Source organism: Natrix helvetica, assembly GCF_964273705.1.
Source record: "Natrix helvetica genome assembly, chromosome: 1".
Lineage (NCBI taxonomy): Eukaryota > Metazoa > Chordata > Lepidosauria > Squamata > Natricidae > Natrix > Natrix helvetica.
This window is the reverse complement of record NC_138548.1, coordinates 238,810,950-238,835,934: the sequence shown is the minus strand read 5'-3', so window position 1 is coordinate 238,835,934 and position 24,985 is coordinate 238,810,950. Positions and strand designations below refer to the sequence as shown.

Sequence of the window (24,985 nt, the reverse complement as noted above, 5' to 3'; positions counted from 1 at the left end):
AAAGTATTTTAATCAAAAGGCTCAGATAATGGACAATTGTCTACCAAAATTAAACCAAGTATGGAATTAGCCATTTTTGTATATATAACAATGAATACAAAATGACCTCTGCATGTTCATGGACTCTAGTACACCTAAAGAGCTGAACAATTGAGTTAATCTTACCTGAGGCAAAGCGCATATTAAAAAAAATGCATGTTTTTAAATCATCATAAACTGAAAAGGGCTAATTATCCTTTTTATGTGGATATAGTGATAAAATAAGCAACGGAAAGACCAAGCTGAGAAACGCCCAACATATTTTCTTAATTTGGAAAAGGGAATCTGATACTACTTGACTGGAAATAATTTCTATTGTGGATATAATGTTAAGTGTGTTCTGACACTTTGGAATGAAGCTAGCAAGCACCAACAAAGACTGCTTGGTAACTTTTACTTTGTGGCCCTGAAAATTACTTCTGATTAAAATGAAGTCCTGGCTCACGGCCAGACCAAAAAGCATTAGTCTTGAGGAAATGCACTTCAGCTCCAGACAGGGATGTGGTTGTATATCTACTGCCTGATATCAGGCCCGGAAGCAATTCTGGTGTTGTTCCTTCTTACTGCTTAATTCCAACCCTGTTTTGAATCCAACACCTCATTGTCATGACGACAAATCACTCCTGTAAACAATTTTCTGGCATGGTCCATAAAGCATTGTCCTCAGCTGGATGGGGCAGTGAGAAAGCTGTCTCCATGGCAACCTTAGTTCTAAGAAATAAGAAGCGACCCCTTCACACTGTATTAATAGGGGTACACAAATAACTATAGTAATCAGTTCAAATTTGCCTCTTTTTTTTTTAAAAAAACCACATGCTCCTGTTCTTAAAACAACAACAAAGATCTACATGGTTTCTTTTCATAATGTTGTCACAGAAACTCCCTCCCCTCCTCCACGTACACTGGTCAAAGAGCCACGGAAATAGTACTATAAGGCATGATAATTGAATACCTTGGAGGAATTGTTAGATATTTGCCATTTATCTTTGATTCCTTATTTTCAGACTTGCCCCAAACTTTGGGCTACCTCAACAACCATCAGTTTTGCTAATTATTTCCTAAATGAATATTATTTTCATGATAGCCCATACTTATTTGTTTCACCTTAGGCTAACAGTGTGGACGTACAATAGGAAGCTATAACTAATCAGAATATTTTGCAACCTTCCAATTAAAAAAAAAACCTTGAATACATCAATGTGGCTGAAAGCATGTTATAAACATGCCAATTAATTTTAAAACTGGATTTTTTTTCTGATGGTCTAGAACTGAAACTTCATGGCAGTTCTCTATTTTTAGTTTCTTCCGTGGTAGTTTCATTATGAATAAATCAACTATCTGGATGACATCATTTAGAACAGCTGCCTTTTTGATGACTAGACATAAATCGTAACTTTGGAAAATGATAAAATAATATAATAAAGTATTCTGCTTCTTGCTAACTGCAATTAGCTATCTTTTGAAAGCATTAAATCCAAGTCACCAAACGCATCTGCACAATTTTTATCTTTTTCAATTGCTAGCATTTTTATTTAATCCACAGTTTATTTGTTGTTGTTGTTGTTGTTATTGTTTTTATTCATCTACTTTCCTTATTAACAGATTGCCTAACTAAGAGTATAGAAAGGACTGATTTGTTTGAAGAAACTGGAACTTTTATTGGTATCTTTCAGATTTTTAAAATACTCCCTTTGCTTAATTCCATTCCATTTTTTATTATTTTGTGTACCAGTATATATTTGTAGTAATACGACATGCTGCCCCTACGAGACACACATTTAATCACATAGTTTTGACCTGTAAATCTTAGCAGTAGCAGATTATTAAAATGCTTTGGCTCTCTTCAGTGGACAATGTATCAGAAAATTACCCTCACTCTTAAATAACAAGATTTAGTTCAACTGCTAACTCACTTTTCCTTCTATAGGGAACTCAATCAGCATACACAATATTATTTGTTTTGATCTGTTACTGCACCTACAAATCCAGCCAAAAGTGTACAACTCAAACAAAATCTATAATTTAATCTCAATTATTAAAATTATAGTTTAGTCTAATTTCCCCTCTTCATGCTAACTGGGTTTCAGCTTGTCCCTCCTCCCTAAATACTGGGTTAGAATTGTCCCATTTTGCTTGCTAGATATGGGGGGAGGGGGAAGGCAACAGATTCCCCCAAGAGATTAAAAAAGACCAACCCATGGTTTGATAAGATCCAACAGTGGCAGTTGACACTTGTTTTTAAGAGTTTTAGAATTAGCATACCATGGCACACACACAACAGGTTTGTCTGTACAATAAATACAAAGTAGACTTACAAAACTCATTTCCCCAAACTGCAAAAACTACCTGTCACAAATGTTGAGCCATGATGTAATTTCTGCACCCTAACAAATATAGCATGTAGATACAACATTGTGGGTCCCACAAGGGATTGTCTGGGTCTCAGGAGTCAGACTTGTTGGGTCAATCATAGTCAACTCTTCTCATTAGTTCTCAAGAGAAGAGAAAATATATCCTTTTAATCAACATACTAATTTCCCTCCTGACTTCAGCAAATGGGAACTGAGCAAGGCTACTTAGCAGTTGCTAATAAGATATATTTCCAAGAGCTTTGATAGCCAAGAAGAGCCTCAACTAGCTAAGTTCAATTTTGGAAGAAAGTGAGAATCAGCCTTTAACATCCATGCTCTGAAGAACTTCAGAAAAGCTTAACAGCCACCCAGAGCTAAAGAGGAAAGCTACGTAGGACACATCATTTGGGAAAAAGTAAACATTCTCAAAGTTACAGATGACAAGTTATTTTCTTCAAACTCCAGTTCAAAGGATCAGACTTTGATCCATTATGTGCTGCTGTTTTTTATTTGCCTGGTTGCTGCCAGTCAGAGTATACAATAGCAGGTTAGATGGATGCATAGTCTGAGATCTATAATAAAGGCGTTTTTCGTGTATATGCCAAGATCGGCAATCTAGTATCAGGCTTTGGGCTCTGTTCCATTAAAGCCTTGCCAGAATAGACAGCGGCAAAAAATTATAGACTGTAACTCTGAGCTCTGAACAGGACAACTTTTTCCGTGGATAGAATACCTTTTCTTTCCTCGTCTCTGGAATTTAGGATAACTTTCGGATGAGGGGGTACTAACCCAACAAACTTTATTTACGTTAAATGGTAATTCCTCCCCTCGCTACTGGCGCCTGTATAAAATCTGAACTTGAATGTCAGAATTGCATTATACTGTATTGATGTGTTTTTAAACAACTGAAATGTGTTTCCGCCTCATGTGGGAGAGGGAGCATCTCCTGAAATTCATTTTAATTTTAACTTCAAAGATCAGTTCACAAAATGAGGTCTCAACTAAATTCTACTCATTTATCAGAAAGGGTTCTCACAATACCTGGTCATCCACTTTGTGAGCAATGAGTGTGGCTCCTTCTTCCAGCTCTGCCATGCTGATTGGCCGTATGCGAAGTGCCACCTAAAATATAGCAAGATGGATGAGTGGCTGAGGTATCTCACCATTCGTGAAATAGCCAAAGAACAAAAGAGAGAGAAATGAGCACCTGCATGGAAGTCCTCAGTCTCCGTGCCCTGGCCATCCAAGGCCCAAAGTGTAAGCAGAGTTTCTTCAGCTCCCAAGTTCTTCCCTGCCCAGTGTGCCTCAACTGAGTCCTTCTATCACCACAGAGAGAAAACCATCAGTGTCTCTCTGAGGCTCTGGCAGGTAGCCGCAAACAGACAATGAGAGGCTTTTTCTTTGGGAGGAAAGGAAACACCACCTGGATAGCAGCATTTCTGGAACAACATATCCAGCTACAGCCACGTCAGCCTATAAGATTCATCCCATTCAAACTCTAAAAAAGCCTCCAGAGATTTAGTGACTTCAGTTCACTGCTTCCCATACGGACAACAAAGGGGTGAACTCCAAAGCACAACTCCCTCGTCCTATCATCAGGGCTTTTATCTGTTATCCTGAGATGAATTTTAACACAGGATCTCAACCCATGGAAAATATCTTGCTTTCTGTTCCTCATGCTGTTTGAGTAGAAACTTCTGGCCATCAGCCAAAATTTGCTGAACCACAACTATTAATTTCACTCACCATTGGCAATTCTATAGTCTCTGTTCAGAGTTGTTCAAAAATTGCAATGAAGGGTCCGGACAGTTTCCCTGCTCCAAACCTAGAAAGTACGTCCCATGGCATTGTTGATGTTAGAGACAATTAAACTATTTCTTGTGAAGCTAGGCAAAATTTCTATGATGAATTCATTCTTCCTTGATGTACAAATACCTCGGCAGCTCTGAAAGGATTCTTTAAGGAGTCTTCTTTTACTTTTGAAATCTATTCCATACACTTTACTCCACACACACACCCATCATAGCAGTCCCAAAAGTGCTTTTTCAAGAAGCAACTGAACTTTCTGGTTTTTCTTTGAAGACGTTGTGCTTCTCATCCAAGGAGCTTCTTCAGCTCTTCTGAAGCTTCTTGAATGAGAAGCAAAACGTCTTCAAAGAAAACCAGAAAGTCCAGTTGCCTCATGAAAAAGCACCTTTGGGACAACCATGATCTGGATGACTGAGAATCTCCATAGATATCCCCCGTTATAGCACTGATGATAAAACTAATCACTTCCAATGCTCCAGTACAATAGCAATAGCACTTAGACTTACACACCACTTCACAGTGCTTTACAGCCCTCTCTAAGTGGTTTACAGAGTCAACATATTGCCCCCAACAATCTGGGTCCTCATCTTACCGACCTCGGAAGGATGGAAGGAAGGATACAACACATTTGTATTCCAATGCAATATATTTTCAAAATAGTTTTACAAATGTTGCCCTTGAACTGAATGTTTAATTGTACATTAATGTGCAACATTTACTTACAACTTTCATTAAAAGGCAGCTGAGTGATTTAAATTACACAACACAGGTTACAAACCATGTTTGAAAAAGCTATACACATCCTCAGCAAGAGATAGCTATTTCCAATTTATACTTTTTTAAAAAACTCTAGTGAGCAATCAAGACACATCCTTTCCATTCATATTTCTTCTGGATTCTGCTGTCTTCGACAACTGCTTTATTCTACATTGGAAGCTCCAGGGAATGAAAATCTTTTTTTACTTTTCTTCCTATTGCTCAACTATATGTACTAAATATGCAAAACATAATAAACTGAATGACAGCAACACTGAATCTGACCAGGAAAGCCCTTTCTTATCTGAGCATCAATTTATAAAGATAAAATTGTACAATTAACATTTGTGCTTATAACATACATTCCATGAACACAGAATTATGATCTGAAAACGCCCACTATTTTTGAAAGGCCCAGCTAGGAAAAACTTTAAAACAAAGAAGCTGAGCGTCACTGACTCCCATTTTTTGGCACTAATGACACAGATCATTGATTAGCCATACAAATCCAAACAACTGTGTCTAGGTAACAAAACATCATAATATGGAGAAAATGTGAGTATTGTTCTCTTGAGCTGGGCATTATTTCTAGTGCAGTTCGACCACTCTATGGCAGTGGTTCTCAACCTGTGGGTCGGGACCCCTTTGGGGGTAGAATGACCCTTTCACAGGGGTTGCCTAAGATCATCGGAAAACACATATTTTCGATGGTCTTAGGAACAGAGACACCAATTTTATGGTTGGGGATCACCACAACATGAGGAACTGTATTAAAGGGTCGCGGCATTGGGAAGGTTGAGAACAACTGCTCTACGGCATAAGATTTAATTGAATTTTAAGTATATTGCTATTTCAATTTATGGGACAGATTATGTTGATGGAAACAGGTAAGGCCAGATCCCTCTTGAGATGGGACAGCTCCCTTAAATCCAGAAGACAGCCTGACAACCATCTAATCTCTTAGTTTGTGTACTTATTAGCAAACAAATCAAATAATTTCATTCTTCTGCATTTGGTTGTTTCTTCTTGCCACTAGAATGGAAGAAAGCAGTTTTAACAAAAACCCTATTAAATGTTCCTCTCCGATTTCTAATACAATTCCGCCCGCTCTCTTTCTCAAGCTACACCAACTTCTTGCTTTTATTGATCATACTGGCTGGGGATCCTGGGAATTAAAGTCCGATCCTTTGGGGTCTCACTCTCCAGGCTCCCTAGCTTTTTTGCCCCCGTTCTTTTTTGCTGCCCGAAAGAGGCGAGGAAGTCACTTCACTCACCGTGAGCTGCTGATCCTTGGACTCTCTGGTCTCCTTCATGATGGTAACTAAGTCGGCCAGACAAGGCAGGCTAGGGCAAGCGAAGCTACAGCACGTGTGGATCCCCCCCGCGCACTGCCAAGATTCCCGGGACTCCTGGATCTCGTCGGGCGCGGGTTCCACTCTGCGCTAGATTAAATCTCCCCGCGAAACCAATGACAGGTGTTTGGGCGCCGCCATTCAATGGGTACTGGAGTCCCCCCCCCAACCCAATTACATCGCCCTCCCTTTGGAGACACAGCTGGCAAGCGGGCCTCCGGGCTGGGTCTCCCCTCGGAGACGTCTGCCGCCGCCGCTCTCCATCTGGGACCTGTGTGCAGGGAATCTTCCAGTGGCCGGCCGCCGCCTCTCCTCGCCTGCCTCCTGGTGTTTCGAGTCCCCTGGAGATCTTTCCAAACTGTACACAACAACCGGGCGCGCGGAAGACTTCCTCCGACTCATTCGGTAGCGCCCCATTGGCTGAGTTGGGGTTTGAGCGGCTCTCCGTCGCTCTCTGCCGGCCGGCGTGGAAGGGGAAGGCCGAGATCGCCTGAGTCCGACCCGCGACTTTTGCAGTGCAGGAACCGGAGGCCGGAAGGTTTGACGGCGCCGTCGATACCATAATTATTGCTCTCTTAACCTGCGCCAGGACGCCCTTCTTTCCCCCCATAAATCCAGAGGAAGATCCCGGTGAAGGGATGGAGTTTACGGGTGGGAGCTCTTTAATGTGTAATTGGCGCAAAAAAGGTGAATGGTTTACAATAGTCCTTTTTTGGTTCATTACAAATAATTTCATTAGGGATGTTTTTCCTTTGATGCATTGTTTCCCAAACTTTCTTGGGCTGAATAAACTGAATAAACATTTGGGAATGCAGGGAACCTCCAGTGACGCCAAGAGTCCCCTTTCTATTATTTTTTGTTTTGTCTTAAAGAGCATGGGAGTTCACACTTTTTGGTGGTGGAAGAAATGTCCTTCTGGGTTCAATGGGAAAAAAGACACTGGAAACATGGAGGCTGCTTGAAAAGATGGTTTTAATGATGGACAAGACCACAAAGTTTGAGGTCCTGGGGAAAAAGGTGACCACATGGTTCCAGATGTTGGGTGAAGAAGAAAAAGAGCCAGAGATGCTGAAAGTCCCTGATTTTGTGCCCTCTCTGACCTTTGATCTTGAGCTTGTATTTTGGTTGGTTGTCAGACTCCCATAGGGCCTTGCAGGGGGCAACTCTGCAGGCTGTGCTTTGAGTCCAAGTTTGGTTGAGCATTGCTTCATCCCAGGTGCCCTGTAGTGAGATGGATAAATGGCTAATACTATCATGCCTTAATCCCATCACCCTGGAGCTGAAGGGGGGATCTTTGTTATGTAGAATACACTGACTGAGGCATTTTAATGGCTCATTGACAAAGGTGGGGACTATTAAGAGTGAGTCGTTTCTCTCCTAAAAAACATGTTTCTCCATTTCTTATCTAGGGAAATATAATATTCTGCCTTTTCAATATTTCCCAGGATATTTCATTTTTCTAGGAGAGGGGTGGTTTTTAACTTCCTACATTGAAAAATAAGATAATTATGGTGGCATATATGTACACTTCCTCTAATATAAAGGCTTTTTAAAATAGATTTTATACCCAAAATGAAATCTAAAATTAAGTTTATTTTGAATTTGAATTATTGTATGTAAGGGATGTGGTGGCTCAGTGGCTAAGATGGTGAGCTTGTCGATCAGAAAGGTCAGCAGTTCGGCAGTTCGAATCCCTAGCACCCTGTAATGGAGTGAGCTCCCGTTACTTATCCCAGCTTCTGCAACCTAGCAGTTCGAAAGCATGTAAAAAATACAAGTAGAAAAATAGGGACTACTTTGGTGGGAAGGTAACAGTATTTTGTGTGCCTTCAGCATTTAGTCATACTGGTCACATGACCATGGAGACATCTTCGGACAGCGCTGGCTCTTTGGCTTTGAAACGGAGATGAGCACCGCCCCCTAGAGTTGGGAACAATTAGCACATATATGCGAGGGGAACCTTTACCTTATGTACCTCTTGGTATAACAACAATATTTGTTGGGGCAAACTTGCTGGTCATGAATATTCTTTAACAAAAGGAGCCAGGGCAGGTGAAATCCTCATTCATTGTATTTCATATTTGTACTTTTTGTAGTGATTGTGGAATAAGGATGCTATGGAAAAAAAACACTTAAAATAAACACCTGAACACCATATGGTTGATAATAGTTTCACTTGAGAATCCCTGCTCCAGTAGTTTAAGGTATACACACCATACACATAATTCTGATTTTTCCCTCAGGTTGAGAGGTGTCAGACACAGAGAGATTTGTACTTAGTCTAAAGTCCCCATACTTTCCATGGGGGAACCTAGGTCTCCCTATCGTAGTGCAAGAGGTCCTGTGGGAAGCCCCTCAATTTATGCTAATTCAGGGGAAAGAAACTTAAAACAAGAAATGGATACCTGAGGAGGCAACATGGTAGTCTGACTTAACATCTGACAGAAAAGGGGGGCCTAATATAATCTAAGGAGACTCCTGTTCCACCACACAGAAGATCACACCTGCTATACTAATAATGAGATTGTGCTCAAACACAAAGGTATTCTGTAGTGTGGTGAGATGTTCCCATTGTATCACACAGTGGACATACAATAGGCACAGTCATCCATTAATTGGGCTGATCCTCTTTCAAAGCCAAGTCTGGGCACAAGAAACCAGCTGAAAAGATCCAGACACTCCCACTGGCCAGAATAGTCAAGGAGGGTTGCATCCATGGCTAAGGAGGGAAAATGCTAAAACAGTTGGAGGACATAACGAAGGCAACATTGTAAGAAAAAACTTGTAGCAGTATTTTGTGTCATTGGGTACAACAGTGGAAAAATATGAGAGCTAGGGTGATATAGTTATTCATTTAGAATAACAGAGTTGGAAGGGACCTTGGAAGTCTTCTAGTCCAACCCCCTGCCTAGGCAGGAAACCCTACACCACTTCAGACAAATGGATATCCAACATCTTAAAAACTTTCAGTGTTGGAGCACTCACAACTTCTGGAGGCAAATTGTTCCACTGATTAATTGTTCTGTCAGGAAATTTCTCCTCAGTTCTAAGTTGCTTCTCCCCTTGATTAGTTTCCACCCATTGCTTTTGGTTCTACCCTCAGGTGCTTTGGAGAATAGTTTGACTTCCTCTTCTTTGTGGCAACCCCTGAGATATTGGAACACTGCTATTATGTCACCCCTAGTCCTTCTTTTCATAAGACTAGACATATCCAGTTCCAGCAACCGTTTTTTATGTTTTATCCTCGAGTCCCCTAATCATCTTTGTTGCTCTTCTCTGCACTCTTTCTAGTGTCTCAATATCTTTGTAGTAGCATTAGCATTAGATCCCTTTTCTTAAAAAGGGAGCCTAACCTATTTGCAGTACTCAAAAGACTTGTAGAAATCAGATGTCTGGTATAACTCAGTTATGAATAGGTGGAGAAAAGAGGGAAAACAAGGAGGTGTGTAACATCAAAGGGCTAAAGGAGGACATATTTTTACCATTTCTTATGGTCTGTAGAGATTCATCCAGGTCATGGTTGTCCCAAAGGTGCTTTTTCAGGAGGCAACTGGACTTTCTTGTTTTTTCTTTTGGAGATGTTTCGCTTCTCATCCAAGAAGCTTCTTCAGCTCTAACAGGATAGTGGGGAATGGAAGGATTTATATTACTTGCAGACAGCTGATCATTTGTATCCTTTTAGAGGGTCATTGAAGCACTTGGAGGTTTATCTGTGTCCTCGGGGTCACCGGAGTAGTGCTCCTAGTTCCTGTAGTCTGCAATTTTTCCTCAAAATTCTCTTCAAAAGAAAAAATAAGGAAGTCCAGTTGCCTCCTGGAAAAGCACCTCTGGGGCTACCAATTCTTATCTTTGAATAGAGTTATCACTTTTTTCCAATCACAGAAAATCTGGTGCCTTTTAGAATTGAGTGTCAACAAATATTACTTTCTTGCTCACTATTATCTCGACAGTATTTAGGCCCTCGCTTGGTGAGTGTGTGTGCTTATTTTAAAAGTATAAGAGCTTTGTCATTGTAAAACATGCACATAGGTATATGAAAAAAACCTGGAGCATGAAGGGAACAAGGCTCTTGATATGGTCAGCTAGCAAATGAGTTAGTTCAGAGTGGAGAAATGGATACTCTAAAGTAGAACTATCCAAACAGTGGTACTAAGATTTGGTTTATTTTTAGAAGACACTCCAGGAATCTCTGATCGCTGTGACAGTATCAGTCAATGTCAAAGTATCTTTTAGCTATCGTACTACCAACCAATGGAAGAGTCTAATGGCTTGAGTTGACTTGGCTAATTAGCAGTTTGAAGTTAGCCTAAATTTGTATATGTTTATTTTTTTGGACCACCATTGGCCTGTTAAGGTAATTAATCTGCTACCACCACCACCCACTCCCAAAAGGGGATTTATTATACAATGCTGGCAGGGGACGTTGGGAGCAGAATTTCAAGGAGTTATACCACACTGGTATTCAGGGGAAGTTTGCCTTTGTGTTTTATAGTGGGGCCACAGATGCCTTTCTGGAGCATCTGATGATGTTCAGGATCTTCTACAATGAAATATCCTTACATATTCAGAAGAGGCCAACAAATCCCATATATTGCCAAAAGCCAATAGTTCCCATGGCATTTCTAGATAGTTTGGTGCTCACTGGAGGTAACTAATCAAATATATACTTGAGCTTTTTACAATTCACTCCAATGTCCATGAATGCTTAGGTGAAATTATCCAGGCCAAATGATGTAACAATAAGATACGCCAGTGAAATAAGCATGGAGCAAGGTGAGTGTGTATGTGTGTGTGATATCTTACAGGTTTCACACTGCTGGCTAGAGCTACTGGAAATTGTAGTTCATTCGGAGACTTACAGGTTTCCTACATTCAGTTACTTGCTTGATAGGTTGTATGATTGTCACCCCAATGCCTCCACTGTGGTATTTTACAGAGAGTTTAATTGCCATTATCATTACTCCTAGGCAGAGAGCTGGTTGGGAGTGTTTCCCTCCAAGCATATTTTATGGGTGGTAGAGTGAGGGATGCTGTCTGTTCAAACATTACCTTGTCCTTTGAGAAAAAAGGTGTTTTCCTGTCATTCTGGAAACAATAAATATAAAAATTACAGATGGACCAGATGCTTTAATATAGTGGTGGTGGTGGGAAACTTTAAAAAAAACACATAGTATAGGAAAGGATACTGCCTCTCCCACGTACTGTTGATACTGTGATAGATAGTCCTGTGAATGGGAAAAAGAGAAGATAATTATTGTCCCCCCAGCTTCTCATTTTCTGTGGTCAAAACAAAAAGAAATTTTACCCCTTCTTCTTGGGGAAAAAAGTGTCTGTAATGCTGAAAAGAAAACCTATCTACTGGGAACCATAATCATCAACCAGGACTTTACATATCAATCTTTCAGGTTAACATTTATAAAGCAACAGATGGGCACCGTATAGACTGCCAAGCTACTCCTCTCCCTATTGCCCTGTCATTCAATCCTAGAGAAAAGTAGAGATTATCTTTCTCTTCTCATTTCTGAAGCTGTGCTCTCTTTATAGAAGTTTAAATACAGTAATAATTAATACAAAGAGAATAATGCAAAAATAATAACTAATACAAGCATTTTTCTAACACTCACGGGGAGAAAGATTTACCAGCTCTACATATCCAGCTAGCAGAATCCAAAATAAATTAAGGGGGCTCAGGATGGGGATATGGGCAACTAGCAGTCATTCTGCCTTTCAAAAGCTGTTACTCTACCTGTTGAGAGAATCAGCTCTGGAAAGAATAATATGATGTACAATTGGCGGAAATCAGTAAGGGGCAAATCAAATTCAAAACATGGCATGCAGTTATAGTTTAGAGGGCAAGCCCAATTTGCAGATTTCCGGTTTGGATGTGATAATAAATTACAGTTTGCCACAAGCAAAGAAGGACTTAATGAAGCAGAGATAAGGGGAAGCATTAATCATTAAGTCAGATGGGGTTTATGTATTACTCTAATTATGAGATTTGTATGGTTTTATGGTAGCTGTGTGTGAATACAACACTATGGTTTGTAAGCCATGATTTATGGCCTCTTTGCTCTAGTGAATATAACATGAGTCCTCAAACTATGGCCCGCGGGCTACATGAGGCCCACCAAAGCCATTCATCCAGCCGAGACTGCCCCATCCACATCGCTCCGCCCACCCTTCGGCCGAGCGCTGGACTTGCCTTCACGAGCCCTGTGGGCTGGAACTGAAAGGTAAGGCCAACAGTTTTGGCCTGCAGAGACGTTCTGGAGGTGGGGAAGGTGAAAAATGGGGTGCATGGATGCCCCAGGAGACCATAAAACAGATGAAATTGGCACATTTTTGCCCAAAAAGTGGGTTTTTTGCCCATTTTTTTGCCTACAAAATGCTTCTGGAGGTGGGGGAGGTGAAAAACGGGGCACACAGAAGCCCCAGGAGGCCAAAACCTGGGCCCATTTTTCACCTTCCTTATAGTAGATAGATAGATAGATAGATAAATAGATAGAGACAGACAGAGAGAGAGAGAGAGAGACAGACAGACAGACAGACAGACAGAAAGAGAGAGTGAGAGATGGGGAGGCGGGAGAGAGAGACAGAAAGAGAGAGAGAAACAGAGAGAGACTTGTCTATTTTAAGAATTGTTGCAAAACTGAGTTTCCTGAGTTTCCGCTAGACTCCTAAGCAACTGAAAAAAACTATCTAGTAAAAAGAAAAGTCAACCAAAAGAGCAACATGCAAACAAAAGCAAATAAAACACCCCCAGGAGCAAAACAAATTAAAGTTTAATTTGTGTGCATTGTTTAATGGACTGTTAAATTGGCCACTCACCTAGTCACATGACCTAGCCACTCCCACCCAGTCACATGATCACCTAGCCACGCCCACCCACCCAATCCGGGGCCGCCCCAACAGTCTGAGGGACCGTGAATTGGCCCCCTGTTTAAAAAGTTTGAGGATCCCTGGAATAGAAAGTCTGCTAGAACAATTATAATCACATAGCTGACACATATTCAGCTTGCTCTTTTCTCCCACCCCACCCCAATTCAGAAGCGCTAGCTTGTTTTCCTATTTTGTATGTGTATGAATTTGGACCAATGGGGGGGGGGGGGTGTAGATTCATGTGGATGCTTTCTGATCAATTGACTAATTACACCTTGTTTTTATTTTTTTCCCCTTTCAGATTAAGAATTAGTGTGTTTCCTTGGTAGAGACATTTAAAGCTAAGTTTGCTGGCTCCCATTAAGAGTAAATGGAGGAGAAAAAAAGTACAAATGTTATTACTTTTATTGAGTGTACTTTTTATGTAGAAAAAAATAACAAAGAGAGAAAGTAAAGCACCAAAGGAAATGAAAACTTCATGAAGGTAAGACAACATTCACTCCTCCTCTTCTTCCTTTTCATCCTATAGAGGAAAAAAAGAATTATTTCACTTCCCAAATTTTTACTAATCATAATGACCTATCAAAAGGAAATACCATGTTTTGAGTTCTAGATTAGTCACAATTTTTTTCTGAATTTTCCATCATAAAAAAACTCACCACCAAAAAAAAATTAGAAGCCACAAATGGTTTTATCATCTTTTAAGTGAGAGTTGCCAAAGAAAATTGTTTGAAAATGTGAGCAGCAATACACTGGAAAATGAAATACCTGGAGCCTTAGATAACACTACCTTTGATGTTGTATAGATCCGGGATGGCGAACCTATGGCACACGTGCCACAGGTGGCACGCAGAGCCATTTGTCAGGCATGCGAGTTCACTCTTTTTTAAAGCCATTTTTCGCCCTCCCCAGGCTCCTGAGGCTTCATAGGAGCCTGGGGAGGGCGAAAACAGCCTCCCCGCATCCCCCGGAGGCTTCATGAGCTTCCCTGAAGCCTCCGGAGTGCAAAAAACCAGCCCTATGGGCAAACCGGAAGTTCAGGAACGAACTTGCTCTGGTTTGCTCGGAGGGTCGTTTTAAGTGCTCCGGGGACTTCAGGGAAGCCTCCTGAAGGTCCCTGAAGCCTCCAGAGCACTCAAAACGACCCTCCAAGCAAACCAGGAGTCACTTCCGGTTTGCTCATAGGGGTATTTTTTGGCCCTCTGGAGGCTCCAGGGAAGCTTCCTGAAGGTCCCTGAAGCCTCTGGAGGCCCTCGGGGGGGGGGGAAGGCTTTTTTTGCCCTCCCCAGGCTCCTTTAAAGCTTCTGGAGTCTGGGGAGGGCAAAAAAGGGATGCAAAAAATGGGGGGGGTCGCACCTGTAGTGCGCACGTGCGCACTGGTGAGGTGCGCATTGCATTATGGGGGCGGCACACCCGTGCACAACCCCCCTGTGCTCCTCCCACTTATGGCACGCGAGCCAAAAAAAGTTTGCCATCGCTGGTATAGATGGTTTCACCTGACTTAGCTGAATGTGCTGTTCAGACGTGAATGACCACTGGGGCTATATTAATAGGCAGAATGGAAACAATACTAAGTATAGGTAATCCTTGACCATTCTTTTATTGACTGTTTGAAGTTTGAAGTTACAACGGCACCGAAAAACATGACTCATGAATGTTTTTCACATGACCATTGCAACATCCCCATGATCACACGATCAAAATTCAGGTGCTTGTCTATTTTAAATGTAAAAAAATAATAAAAATATACTACAAAAAAATTCAGGTGCTTGTAACTGGTGGGTATTTATGATAGCTGCCCTGTCCTAGGGTCATGTGATCACCATTTGTAACTTTCCCAACTGGCTTTGAACAATCAAGGTCAATGGGGGAAATTAGATTCACTTAATGACCAAAAGATTCACTGAACAACTGCAGTGTTTCAACTGGGCCAAGAAAGGTTGTAAAATGGGGCAAAACTCATTTAACGACTGTCTTGCTGAGCAACAGAGATTTTGGGCTTAATTGTGGTTGTAAGTCGAGGACTACCTGTAAGGCAATTCATACCAAATTTCCAGTAATGAGAGACTAAGAGGGCACTCTCATCTAGTGTAACAGTTAAGATATTGGGTCTGAACTGTACACACAAACCCATACATGTAGTATATGCATCTATGCCCACATGTAGCTGTATAAGCCTGTATATACACATGTGTATGGGCAGACATATCAATTTTGTACAATTAAATGGCACTCTTTTCCTCCCACTTACTCACATGCCTAATCTCCCCCCTTGCTTTGAGAAATCCTGGTCCTGCCTATTAACACAAAACTTTAAAAAGTGTCAAACCTACTAACAAACGGTTGGTCTCCTGTACCAATGAAGGAGAATATTTGTAGCTCAGGGTGTGAAATGTGGGGTCCTTAGTGCTCTCTGAGCTTGCTTGTTTTCTGGCAGACCTTTCATTACCCAAACTAGGTAACATCATCAATGCTGGTTGTCTCCTGTGTTCTAGATAACCACCGATTGATACAAGTCTGTATCCTAATCAGGGTGATACATAAGTATATTGATTCTACTTGAAGTAGTTTTTTATTATTTGGTCAGTCGGCCTATCTTCTAAAATTCTGTAGTTATTTTCTGTAGTTATTTGTTTTTTTGAAAGAGCCACAGCGTAGTTATACTCCACTTTGTATCAAGGCTGCAGTTGTGGAGGTGGTCAATAGTATTAGTATCTGGGGGTGTAGATAACTAACTACCTGACTTGGTCTCTTCATACATTATCTTTAGTGAAGCGTGCAAACCAGCATTTGCATTTCCTGTGTCGGATGAGGAGAACAAATCTTTCTCCTCCTGTTCTGGCCACTTTTTACAGAGGCACAATTGAGAAGGTTTTAACAAGCAGCATCACTGTTTGGTTTGGTGGCAGCAGAGCCTCAGACAGAAAGTCCATACAGAGAGTGGTAAGGACAGCTGAGAAGATTATAGGAAGCTCGCTTCCTGTCATTCAGGATACTGCTTATAAGGGCTATGTGCTTAGAGCTTTGTTAGAGACCCCACACACCCACTTCACAGTTTGTTTCTTTCTGTTCTCCCCTCTGGGAGGAGGTTTTGAAGTATTTCTAGCAGGACTATTAGATTCTGTAACAGTTTTGTTCCCCATGCCATCCATCTTATAAATTGACAGGTTTCTTTTTTCTTTTGCCATGCGTATGTATACTTTCGAACTAATCTGTGATGTTTCTCTTTGTCATATACTGTATGTATGTGTATGTGGGTATTTGCATAATGGTTATCCTTTGAGAACTGAATGCAGTGAAATTTCATTTTAAGGTATGCTGATTACTGTACATTTAAAGTGACAATAAAGTATTCTATTCTATTCTATTCTATAGATTTGAAACAGCATGAACAGAATCTATAATCTGCTTATAGTGTCCTTCAGAAGTTTTGGAGTGATCTCCAGGGAAAGTTCTCAATTATTAGAAGAATGATTCATCACAACATGTGGAAAGGGATACCAACCTTAGGAAGAAATATTTCACTGTCATCATCTTCAAACTCCCGCTCCTAAAACATAAAGAATTTTCAATACACGAAGTAACATGAAACTGATCCATACATTTTTCTTCATATACAGCACTTTGTTACTCCTGAGCTGCCAGGAACCTCACTGCCTACAGGAATACCTTCACCCACATGAACTTGCTCAAATTTTAAGACTGCAGTCCCTCCTGTTTGATCCCCCGTTAAATTAGCCCTGTTTAGTGAGACCTAAAGAACACATTACCCAGATTACAGAACTAACTCTTTGGGAAATCCAGCCAATCCATTATTTGGTGCTTTTAAGCAGGCATAAATTTAAATAAAACTCCCAAAGATGCCAAGCATAAACAAATGAACAAAGAAATAATTGAATATAAAGTATTTCCAGTTTTGCTGAGAGAGATGAAGTTTTAGCTGATACATATTGATGCTTTTTATAAACTTTATAAATCCTTTGACACTGAGACACCATCTTCTCTCATATGAACAGTTGCCAAAATCATCATTGTAAGCCGTTCATGTTTGCAGCACAGGAGAGTGCCTACTGGAAACCTGGTTTTTTTTTTCTGAGTGCATCCTGATGTTAGAATTCTGCCCAAAGGGGGATTTGTTAGATGCTGTATTTTGCTAACGGACAAAACACATCCTGTTCTTCTGAGCTTTAAAGTGATTTATTGTGTGATTTGAATTACAAAATGGTTTAATAATAATAATTTAATAATTTATAATAATTTATTTAAGCAAATGCCACAGTCATTAAGCAAATCCATTGTCTCCAATGAGTGTTTTTTTTGGTCAGAAACTGAATGTTAATGCTGGGTTTTTGCAAAAATAAAAACTATAATAAATCGTGGTCACATGATTGTGGGATGCCGCAAATAGCCATAAAAGTGGGCTGGTTGCCGGGTGCCCAAAATGCAGTCACATAATAGTGGAGGAACTTTGATTCTGGGTGGTAAGTACCTTATTTCTGGCTCCGCTGCAACTTCAAATGCTTATTAAGAAACCAATCATAAGTCGCGGGCTACAAATTCTCATCTTTCCTCAAGAATATAATTAAATAGTTATCATAATTATGACTATCTTTAGAGTTCTACCCTTTGCTTTGCAAAAATGCTCCTGTATCATACAGTAATCTAGAGCAGGGGTGTCAAACTGAAGGCTCGGGGGCCACATCCGACCCCCAAGATGCTTAGATCTGGCCCGCGGGGCCGCCCTGGAAACAGCAAAGGACTGGCCCACGGTGCCTCTGGCAGTGAAAATGGTGCTCAGCCCAAGCTCTGCTTTAATTGGCAGAAGGTTGCAGGAGGCTGTTGCAGCTGGCAATGGAGCTCATGAGTGCTACAAGTAGCCCTCCCTAGCTCCGTTTTCACTGGCATAGGAAGCCATCACAGCCACAAATGGAGCTTGGCAGCCTGTTTTTGCTGGTAGAACACTCGGGCTTCCACAGGCGCCCCCGAAACAAGTGACATTGAGCTGGCCATGCCCACCCCAGCTCCCCAAGTTCAAACAAAACCGTGATGCAGCCCTCAATGGAATCGAGTTTGATACCCCTGATCTACAGTATTGGGAAATTGCCTTTCCCATTTTCATTCTGAGATGGGATTAAATACATTATAAGTACCACCCAACAAATATTTTTGTAAGACACTCCTTCCTTTTTTGGTGTTTTGATTTGTACCAGTGGTGGGTTTCTACTGATTTGGCCCGGTTCGGCTAAACCGGTAGTAGCTTGGGGGCCTGGGTCGTTGGAACCAGCAGCGACCCAAGCCTGCCACGCCCCTGAACCAGTTCTCTTGGCAGCGCTGTAGGTGCCACCATCTTGTTTTTTGCTAGAGCAATTTTAGTTGCACAGCACGCCTCAAGCGTGCACGTTGCATCCCTGAGCGAACCAGCAGTAGTCTTTGCTGGAACCCACCCCTGTTTTGTACCCATTACATCTGCCACCGAGCTTCCTGTTACCAGTTGCACAGTTACCGTTTCCATTTTTAATTTTGCTTGAGCTCGCTCCCGGCGCCGGAGTTCTCCTTCAATTATTTCAAAGAACTCTTTATGCACTCGTTTCATAACTTCCTGTGGCTTTTCTTCCTCAACATCTTCTTTGGCCTCTTCATCCTTGCCTTCCAGCTTGGTTTTCTCCTTGAGACGCATTTCACGGTGGCGTGCCTCCAGAATCTTCTCTCGCTTCGTCTCCCGCTCAAACATCTGAGATGCACATTGTTACAGGTAAAAAGTATTCAACTAAGTTCTGCCCATACTTATTGTGATAGTAACACACTTCTATTCTACAGGGTACCAACAACAGGTAGATAGTGGGAAAATTGCCTGTCCCAATAATATATTATTGAATGTTTGTATTCCACCAGCATCAGCACTCTTACCAATGGAAGGGATCTGCTGCTCACTTACTGGCTCATAAAGCAATAATTTGATGAAACACTGTTGCTTGTACACAGTGGCTTAATTCTTTTGAAGTACAGTGTTAACAGACTATCTTGGCCAGTTTATATCAGTAAAAGTAAAGGCTTCCTCAGGCCGAACTTGATACCTGATAGCCACATAGCATTTTCCCCCCCTTGGGAGCAAGATGGAAATGTTCATTTCTCTTCCAAATATTAATCAGCTCTGATTCTGGTTAGCTTTTTTTTTATAGATCCAATCCAGATTGGCTAGGAACTATCATATGTTATGGCATTTATGCTAACAATATTTTTTTTAAAAAAATAAGGATATAGAATACATAGATGGAAAACTAGAATTCAACCCAGAGAAGGAACAATCTCACTCCAGTTCTCAGAGGTTTGCTTGCCTGGCACTCTGCCCATTTGTGACAAGCAGGAGATACTCACTGCTGAGGCCAGGTTCTTCTCATTCCGTTGCAGAGTACAGAGGCCAGAAGAAAATTCCAGAAGCGTTACTGTGCCCAGCTTGGATCCACAGCCAATAAAACGCCCATTATCCTGCAAACGCAGACTGAAGAGAGGGTCATCGCAAACCTGGTGGGGGGAGACCAATTCAGGAAGCAAAAAATATATATCCACATCAACTGTTTCGCATCTTTAAGACAACATGTAGACTTACCATAAAATATATGTAATGTTTATTAGAAGGACTCATATGGGCCATTGAGACCAACTTCCTACTCAGTGAAGGAATCCTAGTTAAAATTATCCAGTCTCTGTTTGTGTCAGACCTGGAAGCCATCTTTTACATTTGGACCTTCAGGCCTGGCACATTTTCTACTGTTGGAAAATTGGAGGGGAGATTATATGGAGTATGGGTGATATACAGCCATAATAACATTCTTTCTCAAAAAGTCAATGTCGACTGGCCCTGCAGCTGCGGATGGTGCCTGATTGGACCATGTGTTGGACATGTGGGTGCTGGGCAGGGACTTGGACTTTCACTTGGGTGGGGAAAACCTGGAAACTTTCAGATTCGGGTTTTCTCAGATGTGCCGATATGACATTTCTAATAAAATGGAACTTTGTTGCTTGTACACAGTGGCTTCTTTCTTCTTTCGTTGGAGGTGTTGCTTAGAACCCTGACAGTTTCGAGATATCCAGTGAGGGATAATTCACCACCTTCTTAGGTAACTGACTTGACATTTGACTTTCTGTTAACTTTAGTGCACTGAGTACTAGAGTGCAATTTCAACCTGTTTTGAAGACCTCGGATCTTATTCTAATTCAATTGTCAAACAAAATGGGTTTCCCTCCCCATATCTTTCTTCTATAAAGTTGTTTTTTATATTATCTTTCGATAGTAAGATGAGTGGCATATACACTTAATAAATAAATAAAAATAAGGAAAAAAACCACAGATTTATAAATTGACATTTCTATTTCAGCAGTGATTATCATTATTTGCAAATAGTCTTACACTGAAACTTTAAAGCACGCACACCCTTACTAAAATATGAAACAGGGCTAGTTTCAGTTATGATGATGCACACTGGGCTTCAAAATTTTCAGGATCCAATTTTGCTGGGACCGGAAATTTAGTCTTTTGAGCTTTTGCACGTGTACTGGAGCCCATCTTCAGAGTCTGAAAGACTGGAAGACTACAACTTGAGTCCTGGTGACTGACCAAGATAGGATCCTCCAACATTATCGTGGGACACATATATTTGCCTTCATTCATGCAAATTTTCACCTCAATGAGAAAGTGGCAAATTGTGTGATTGACATGCCAGTACAGCAGCATCAAAACAAATGTACTGGGCATGAATCCCTACAGAGCCAGCAAAATGACCTCAGTAGTATGAGTTGATAATTAATGCAACTTAAGAGAGAAGAACAACAAAAAGATCGGGATACAGAAACTTGTGGGGCAAGGCATGTGTTCCATGTCCTAAAATTACCTTCAGGTTGAGTGTAGGATCATTTTGTTTGAAAAGGAAGTCCCAAACATCAAGGGTCCCATCCATTTTAGTAGTGAAGAAAACAGCTGGTCGAGTTGTGCTCCAACACGCATCTGTGAGGTAAGCCATATGGTATCTGCCGGAAAACATACTCCTACTTTGAAAGATGGCCTAGAAATACTCTAAATAAGTAAATGTTTGTTCTCTTCTATTACAAATGATTCAATTAAGATAGCTGCAACTTGTAAGTCCTTTTGTACAAAGTACATGCGTACTTGTAAATGTTGAGGTCTGAGCTTGAAATACCTGCATATTGTCCTTGACTTACAACAGTTCATTTAGTGACCATTTGAAATTACAAAGGCACTGAAAAAAGTGACTTATGACTGTTTCTCACACTTAATAACCATTGCAGGATCCACATGGTGATGTGATCAAAATTCAGACACTTGACAATTTACTCATGATTTTTGCAGTGTCTCAGGATTTATATGATCACCTGACAAGCAAAGTCATTGGAAAGCCAGATTCACTTAACTGTGGTCAGGAAGGTCGTAAAATGGGGCAAAATTCACTTAACAAATGTCTCGCTTAGCAACATAAATTTTGGATTCCATTGTGTTCGTTAAGTCGAGCTTTACCTATATCAAATACTTCTATAGACATTTCTTTATTCCCGATATTTATAGCTCTCCTTAATCCTAAGAGATCCTGCGGTAAGTAATGGCAAGATAAAATATACAGTGTAAAAACTAAAAAGGTAAAATTTGTAACAAAAGTCAACTATCAGCCAAAAAGCACATTTAAACAAGATGGTTTTAATTTGTTTATAAAAAGCATGCAGGTTTGGGGTCATCTGCTCTCCCAGGAGAAAAGAGGAAGATATTCTATTCATTCTTCCTTTCATCTAACCAACCATATATGGTATGTGCATATGTGCATCATCTATGGGTGCGGATATGAGAAAAGTGAGAAAGAGAATGAGGCAGAACATGCTAAATAACAACCAATAAATTATGTAATACCAAGTGGAGGCAGGGAGGAGAGAGGTTTGGATAGAAGGGCAAACCATTAGTGCCGTCAGTTCTTCCTAACTGGAAGTGTTGAAATTTATATAAAACAATAGCCTTCCATGTGTTTTCAGTAAACAAAAACATTTCTGACAGAATAGTTGTAAAAGTTCTTCATCCAAAGCATTTCAATGTCTGTAACCCTGAGTTTCAATTCATGAAATCAGCAAAATGGTTAGCTTTGATTTGGAAGGGAGGCCTCCCCTCCTCCTCCCCCCCCCCCCCCCGCCTCAGCCTGGACTTCTGGTTTCTAAACAGAAGATTGAAAAAATGATTGCCGTAGGGATTAGGCTTCAGTCAACCTATGAGACAATGGACCAGTGTGAAGAAGATACAAAGTTGGAGACTTCTGGTGGCTCTGAGCCCAGAATGTACTGTGATTAAAAAAAGGATTATATGACTACTGCTCAGACAAAAGGGAAGCTGTTCTGGGACAGTGAAAAAAAAAGTGATATGATTTCCCCCCCTCACAACCTACCATCTCCTAACACAGGACCTTCTTCTTTTTAGTTACTGTAATAAAGGATGAGGGGTGGGAGTAATGAAAAAGCAGAACGTATCAGAAATAGAAAGAAATTAAGGAATGTGAGAAATAGAAATTATCTCTTCTTTACCAGCTCTTTTCACACTACAATTAATGTGTTAATTACTTTTGCAGATTTCACTTTGTTATTGTAACACATGCTTGTGATTTTTACTTAAAGAAGCATTTCTTTATTTAAATCTAACTTGGCAGATAGAATCCATCTAAATTTAATTGCTGGTCTCACTGTTCCGTTTCCTACCCATGAAGAATTTTCAAGTGAAACTCAGAATTGGCTATTTTTTTAAAAAATAGTTTCTTCATTTGCTCCATGGATTAAGCTGGATACTTTGCTTTGAACCTCCACGTAATGCCTCTACAATATGCCTTCTTCCCTTTAAATAGGAATGTATATAAAACAAAGTTATGCTATCAGACAGTGGTGGGATTGAAGTTTTTTTACTACTGGTTCTGTGGGTGTGGCTTGGTGGGCGTGGCAGGGGAAGGATACTGTAAAATCTCCATTCCCTCCTCACTCCAGGGGAAGGATACTGCAAAATCCCCATTTCCTCCCGATCAGCTGGGGCTCAGAAGGCAGGGAATAGATGGGGGTGGGGCTAGTCAGAGATGGTATTTACCAGTTCTCTGAACTACTCAAAATATCCGCTACCGGTTCTGCAGAACTTCTATTAGATGCCTCTACTATCAGAACTGGAAACCCCAAAGGATGGGGAACTAATGAGGCGGCTGCATTACTACAGACATCTCCATTTGTTATTCCCATTTAACTGTTTTTATAGTTTTTAAAATGCTTTTAATATTTATTGACGAAATTTATTTTAAATATTTATTGTTTTAGCTTTGTTATATGCTGCCCAGTGTCACTTGCACGTGAAATGGGCACCTCTATAAGTTAGATAAATAAAGAAAATGTAAGGACTGCTTCACTTTGCTCTTCAGTGCAAGCAGTTCCCCACTTTACTTTTTATTTAATATCACATTGCATTTTATATGAAACACGTTCACATATGAAGATGCTAATAACACCTTTGTGGTTAAAAATGTGTCATTAGATATGTTTTTGCGAATGAATTTCAATGCATTTTATCAGATGGGCTGGGATCCACAAAAAACTATGCAAGAATAAAATGTTAAGACCTCTTTGATATTCTTATAGAAAGTGCCCGTAGGTGAAACAAATATTTTACCTGCCTTTTGCTTTCGGTTATCAGTATTATTGACAGCATCTAGGAAGAGGGCCTTTTATACTGCTGCCCCTGCATTGTGGAATACTTTGCCCTCAGAGGTGAGGAAAGCCCCCAATTTCTTGGCCTTCTACAAAGGGGTCAAAACTTGGCTGAGTAGCCTTGCATGGGGACACAGGGCCCCACACAACCATAGGGATGGTTGGCCCCATGAGAACATCTCCCCCCAAGCACCTGTAGTCTAATCCCTCATCTTGGAATACTTCATTTTTTAAATGTTTTAAATGTTTTATAATTAAAAACAATAATAATCCTAAATTATTCTGATTATAATGTATAATTTTACTGATTAAACTATACATACCCAGAGCCCTTCTTCTAGGAGGAGGGGCAGTTAAGAAATATGAACTATAAATAAATTAAATGAAAAAGAATGGCTTTGCAGAGTTACCTACTTAGTCCACATGATGCATGATTCTTTGCTCTCTTCTGACCAAATGCGTGCTGTCCAATCCCCAACGGTCAAAAAGTTCTTGGGGTAGAAAGGATTTCTTGACAGAGAATAGATGGGGCCATGGTGGCCACTGAACGTGCAGACAATTTTTTCAGCAGGTGTCTTTGCCTTGCGGTTACAAGAAATTACAATCCCTTGCTCTGTTCCCACCATGAATTTGGTTGGCTGTGGAAGGCCAATGAAAAGTTACAGATTATTTACAGGTGAAATTCAAAAAATTAGAATATCGTGCAAAAGTTCATTTATTTCAGTAATGCAACTTAAAAGGTGAAACTAATATATGAAATAGACTCATTACATGCAAAGCAAGATAGTTCAAGCCGTGATTTGTCATAATTGTGATGATTATGGCTTACAAAACCCCAAAACCCCAAATCCACAATCTCAGAAAATTAGAATATTACATGCAATCAATAAAACAAGGATTGGACATAGAACAATATCGGACCTCTGAAAAATGTAAGCATGCATATGTACTCAGTACTTGGTTTGGGCCCTTTTTGCAGCAATTACTGCCTCAATGCGGTGTGGCATGGAAGCTATCAGCCTGTGGCACTGCTGAGGTGTTATGGAAGACCAGGATGCTTCAATAGCGGCC

At 40.6% G+C, this 24,985-nt stretch overlaps 1 protein-coding gene across 2 annotated transcripts in view; it reads right to left on the bottom strand.

The window, feature by feature from the left end:
- LOC309384884 (dynein axonemal intermediate chain 2-like) overlaps nt 1-24,985 on the bottom strand; it is an 86,063-nt gene that overhangs the window by 40,716 nt on the left and 20,362 nt on the right. Inside the window, exons 10-15 of one of the 2 annotated variants that reach the window (XM_081938728.1) lie at nt 24,329-24,552; nt 21,076-21,211; nt 19,562-19,708; nt 18,690-18,917; nt 16,692-16,736; nt 3,432-3,512 (exon numbers count right to left, since the gene is read on the bottom strand). In XM_081938728.1, the coding sequence (XP_081794854.1) occupies nt 3,432-3,512; nt 16,692-16,736; nt 18,690-18,917; nt 19,562-19,708; nt 21,076-21,211; nt 24,329-24,552 (861 nt within the window). Of the gene's footprint in view, nt 1-3,431; nt 3,513-13,573; nt 13,710-16,691; nt 16,737-18,689; nt 18,918-19,561; nt 19,709-21,075; nt 21,212-24,328; nt 24,553-24,985 lie in introns of those variants that run through there. The other variant, XM_081938727.1, reaches the window with a different exon arrangement.